The 5,370-nt window shown below is 45.3% G+C and overlaps 1 protein-coding gene across 1 annotated transcript; it reads right to left on the bottom strand.

Moving 5' to 3' along the window:
* Nucleotides 1–2,648: 2,648 nt before the first annotated feature.
* CUNH17orf47 (chromosome unknown C17orf47 homolog) lies at nt 2,649–4,887 on the bottom strand. Its single transcript, XM_027870299.1, has 2 exons — nt 3,318–4,887; nt 2,649–2,737 (listed from the first exon to the last, which is right to left on the bottom strand). The coding sequence occupies exons 1-2, from the start codon at nt 4,885–4,887 to the stop codon at nt 2,649–2,651; spliced, it is 1,659 nt and encodes a 552-aa protein (XP_027726100.1).
* Nucleotides 4,888–5,370: the final 483 nt, after the last annotated feature.

Below are 5,370 nucleotides of genomic sequence, written 5' to 3'. Positions count from 1 at the left end.
TCTGGCATTTAGCGCAGTTCTAAATACCTAGTAAGTGGTTAATAAATACTTATTGACTGACTACCTCTTGCATGTCAGAGATGATATTTTTACTGAAATCAAAGGGAAAACTACAAAGCTATATTTGAAGTGGTCATATCACCACCCCTATCTGAATGCAGACTTAGAAGGCCAGAGCATCCCTCCTACCCCTAGTGCCTCTGAGGCCTCAGTCAGTTACACAGAATATCCTTTGAGAAATTCCATTTGGACATATGAGCTTACATATGGGTTTTCTCCTTTTCCTCTCCTTAGTATAGACACTGATTTACCACCTAATGCTTCATTTGGAAAGGGCTTTGCCACCAAATGTAGGGACTGAAATATGTAAAACTGATAAGTCTCCTTATTTGTAGAACTCTCAGAAACAACCCTCATTCAACGTGTTACAGAGAGTGGCCTGAGGTTGCCAGGGTAGAACCCAGGGAAAAGATCTCATTGTAGGGTTTTACTAGCTAGAGTAGAGGGAGTCAAGCCACGACTGTTCCAAAGAGATCTTGAAGCAGAGCCTGAAGGTCTCAACAAAGATTCTCAACTTTCCCTGTTTCCCTTTTGCTCAAGAGCCTTGCGGTACTTTCCACTTCTTTTGTCTCCGGCAATGGTCCTCCACCTTAGGAGAATGGGGGACACCCCTCACATAGTCCACACTTACTTTACTCTACCTCTCTACCTCCTCTCCAGCAACCTTCCCATCCTGGAGATGCTTCCACCCAGAGGCCCTGATCTCCTGATGGCTGAGTCTCTATCTCAGACCACCATTTTATGTGTGGTCCCAGTCATATTCACTTCACTGCCAACTCCATTCCCTCTCCTGACTTCTCCGTTTCCCAGAAGCTTTCCCCCACTTTGTGCCCTCTTTCCTTGATTTCCAGTTCCCCTTTATAGATAGTCTTCCCCCATTAGAATGTAAGCTCTTTGAGAGGCGAGGATTGTCTTGTTTGCTTTTTTTTTTAACCTCTCCAACACTTAGCAGAGTGCCTGGCACATACTTAGTAAATGCTTTTATCTGTCGATCTACCCGTCAATCCATTTCTCTATCAAGTGAGACACTACTCCTTATATCTGGGGTGACTATTTTTTCACCCTAGGAGAATTGGGGAGACCTCTCATACACCCAGTTCTCCACCAATTGAGAAACCAAAGGAAGGAACAAGGGAGGAAGGGAAGGGGTAGAGGATGTGACAGAAAGAAGGCCAAGAGTTGTAGCATTCCAGGTGATCTCTTACCTCATCATCTGTCAAAATGGAGAGTTTGGAAGATGAGCAGTTCCCAAGGACCACAAAGGGAATTCAAACAGTCAGTGGACAAAAAAAAAGGTGGGGGGGGGGAGACAGAATTTTACTTATAATTGTAATTTACTTTATCTTATAAACCTTCAATATCTAGCAATAGAGCCCAGGCCCAATTCTTCTCCTAATTTAAGTGACCCCAAAGGAACTTTTCTCCTGCTGGAGGGAAAGATGCTCTTTAGTGGTATTTAAATACATCCTCCAAGAGAGCCTGGTCTCTTTCTTTCCCATCCCTTTGAATTTATTGTGGGGAGGTAGTACAAGGTTAAAGGTGACATTTTCAAGATTCCTTCTCATTCAAGGCTCTCTAATAACAGAACTTTTAGTCATCATTCTATTTTTGGGGCAAGTACCTGTGTTCCAGGCCACAGAAAGTTGAGAAGATTATATTAGCAACAACTCAGGCCACCTGAATTTACAACTTAAGTCCAAACTAGAGACAGCATGGTGCAGTGGCAAAAATGTAGGATACGCAGACAGAGGATCCAGGTTCAAATATAGATTCTGCCATTTTTGCCTGTGTGACCTTAAGCAAGCCCCTTAGCCTCATTGGACCTCAAGTTTCTCGTTCTGGAAAGCAATGGTGAGTTAGACCAGATAATCTGTGAGGTCCTGTGCAGCTCCATCTACATCTGTGGTCCAATGAGAGCAGGCAGAGCCTGAGAGAGGCAGGGTACAAACAGAAGGAATAAATATTCTCTGGATGGCCACAAAGTGGGGTGGAGAGTATGGCTCATGCTAAGTGTCTTACGGGTAATGCAACTATTATGTCTCTCCTTATATGGCTCTCAATAGCCACATATCTGGAAGGAGAGGGAAAGAGACTGAGGCTAGTCCTCTATATGCTTCACAACCAAATTATTTCCTCCCCTTAACTTGAGGCCAACTAATAACTTCTTCAAATGTATTAACTAAATAGGTCGAAGGTTGAAGGAAATATTAGAATACCTTGTCTAATCCCATCCCCCCTTCCCATTTTACAAATGATGAACCCGAAACCCAGAGAAGAGAAATGACTTGTCCAAGGCCACACATATGAGAAATAGCAGAATTGGGATTCCAGCCCAGGCTCTCTGACTCCAAATCCAGTACTTTTTCCCTCCCAAAATTTGCTTCATTTTAATAGAGGACCCTTGAGGATAAAAAGCCTTGGATCAAATTTGGCTCACGATGGCAGGCAGGTAGGGACCTTCATATCTCAACACATAGGAGCCACCTTGTTATACTTTAAATGGTTCAGTGAAAAAATAAGTCACATCCAGCAAATATGGAACGTCCCAGTGGAAACTGGTAAACCAATCACTCCTCCTACACCCATCACTACCCCCGCTTCCAAATGACATAAATGGGGCAAAAACACAAACCTTTCAACCACCAGATGACCCGATTAAGCATCTCATCAGTAACATCTGAAAGCAACAGAAAAAAATCATTGCTTTTCTTCCAGCACCAGATGGTAATCCCCACAACCATTCCAGTCCCTTTCAGTTGGCACACTGGATTCTGCCCAAGTGTTACCTTTATCCAGCAAAGATATACAAAGGAAGGTAACTACATTTGAGAGGGCTCATCCATATACTTCTATTTAATACATCAAGCTCCTTGCCTTTTCCATCTTATCTTCAAGAACATCCACTTGGAAGACCTGATTCTCTGTAATACCCTCAGCCCACCCTAGCTCATTCCCCAATCTCTAACTCTGGAAACCACATTCTAAGACCAGACCCAGTATTTTAAATCACTAGGTATTTTCTCTGGGTCCAGAGAACAAGAGGCATGATGAAGGTGGAGCCAGTGTCCTTAGAAGAAACTGGCTTTTCTCTCAGCCAACTCTGATCCAAACCAAAGAGGTCACAAGAGTGACTGGTGCTCATGCTGGCATAAGTGTAGTAGGCAGCCCACTGTGATCTACTGCCATCTATTTCCACCCACCAGTGTCCCATCTCACTAAATTGAGACTGTACCTAGGCATACTTCTTCGAAACATACCCAGGAAGAAAGCACTAAACCTTTGAATGGTTCCATCTTCCATGGACTGGGATGATTCCAAGGGCTGCCAAGTAGACTTCAGCAAATCACATGATGACACTCTCCTTGGAGATTGTGGTTCAGGAGAAGTTGCCTTCTCACTCTGTATGATTAACTCTTCACAGTAAGCTGAGGCTACCCCTATCTGGGACATGAAAAGATCCAAGTGAGATGGCCTATGTTCTGACTGTGTTAAGACTGTCTCACACTTTGGAGGTTCAGGAAGTTCTGGGTGGAATAAGATCCACCATGAAGACTCAGGACCATATTTTGGTAAGGACCTGGGTGGTAAAGGACGAGGGATCAATTCTGGCTCTGTAACAGCAGCAACTTTCACTGAGGCTTCAGAAGATGGTGGCTTAAAGGAAGAATTTAAAATTGGAGGTTTGTGGGAAGGTTCACTTGGTTGCTGGGAAGGACTTGTAGAAGATGCATCTGACTCTGTTAAGATGGTGACCCGGCGTGACTCACGCCCTGGACGAGTAGAGCTCTTGATAGCTGCCTCTGCCTCCGGGGCCAGTGCAACCCTCGGAGGGGATGGAACCTGTCTTTGGACTGCCTCAACTTCTGATCGGCCTGCGACTTTTTGTGAGTGATCAGGATCCTTACGGAATGAAACCTTAACAGCTGACTCTACTTCTAAAGATCCCAAGTTTCTGTGGGATCCCTTAGTTTCGGCATGGACTGTGCTCCGGGAACCTGCCTGAGATTCTTGCGCAGACATGGTTCTTTGGGTTGGTTTGGTCTCTAGCGAAGTATGGGTTGGATCTGAGGAGGGTGGTTTCCTCAAGACAGATTTGCCCTCAGAATAGACCAAATTCTTTTTGAAATCAGTCTGGGTGGATTCATCCTTTGGGTTAATTAAACGCCTTCGAGGGCTTCGGACCCCTTGGGGGTTTGTAACCTTGGAGGGCGGTGGTTCCACATCCCATTGAGAGCTCGGGACAGTTGTCGATTCCTTCTGATTTGAGTACGGTGCCCGGGAAGTGATTTTGGCATCTGAGGGAAGTATGTTCCAATGGCTCTCTTGCCCTGGGGCAGCCACATTTTTATGTGTTTGATCCTGTGTTGGTGGACTTTGGGTCCTGTGTGTGCCACCATGAGAAGTACCATCATATTTCATCTGTGCTCTCCCTGGCGGGGCAAGCAAGTTCCCATGGGAAACTGAGCTGTGTTCATGTTTGTACTGAGGTGAGCCATGACGGGTTGCTTCAGCCTTTAGATGGCCTTGGCTGTGAGAACCAGATTCATTCCCTTGGGGAGAGGAAATTCGGGAGAAATCAAGCCCATACTGGGGGGAAGCAGATCGAGAAGCATCTGCCCCTCTTTGGGAGGTTTGACGGCTTTCCATTCCGTGTTGGGGGGAAACACTCCGGGACAAATCTGCACCTCTGTGACTGGCAGAAGGACCTCGATGGGGACTCATACTATGGTTGACCTCAGGCCCTCGCTGCCCAGGAGCAGAAACTTTAATCGAGGGTTTAGTCATCTTGGCTGTCTGAGACATGGAGCCTTTCTGGGTAGAGCCCATGTTTCACTCTCCGGATTAGGGGTCTTACTGCACGTGAATCTTTACTCTCAGTTTTAAGAGCTGCTGATCTTGACTGTTGTTCCCAGAGAGGCTCAATCATCAGTTCCCTTAGCTACCTCTCTTCCTAGTGATGTCACAAAGGAGGGAGCTTTCTAGTGAAACCCCCAAGTGTCCAACTCATTGTGTGATAGAAAAGAACCTCAAAGCTGAAAAGAGAATTGAAGGGTTAGAGAAAGGGATTGCCTTTGACATTTTTCCATCAACGGCACAGGAAGGTTCTATGCAAGTTTGGATCTTCTTGTTGGATTGTGAAAATTCCAGGTTTTCCCTTTCCTCCCCCAAATAATCAAATGCTAGGAATTCTCTTGGAGATTTCTGTACAAGAAGGAAGGCAGGGGCTCCGAGTAGGGTCAAGTCTACAAAACCAAACAATACTAATAACCAGTTATATAAGGAATGAAAGCCAGCAAGGTATAGTAGAAT

The sequence above is a fragment of the Vombatus ursinus genome, unplaced genomic scaffold (assembly GCF_900497805.2).
Source record: "Vombatus ursinus unplaced genomic scaffold, bare-nosed wombat genome assembly UNPS02014797.1, whole genome shotgun sequence".
In the NCBI taxonomy this organism is placed as follows: domain Eukaryota; kingdom Metazoa; phylum Chordata; class Mammalia; order Diprotodontia; family Vombatidae; genus Vombatus; species Vombatus ursinus.
Note: the sequence above shows the minus strand (reverse complement) of the source record. Positions and strands in the feature narration are given on the sequence as shown.

Excerpts from the sequence above, each read along its gene's own strand:
- CUNH17orf47 (XM_027870299.1), bottom strand. The coding sequence starts at position 4,887 with ATGGGCTCTACCCAGAAAGGCTCCATGTCTCAGACAGCCAAGATGACT. Across the intron at positions 2,738-3,317 it reads GTTTAGTGCTTTCTTCCTGG|ATGTTACTGATGAGATGCTT; the intron begins GTATGTTTCGAA and ends TGTTGCTTTCAG.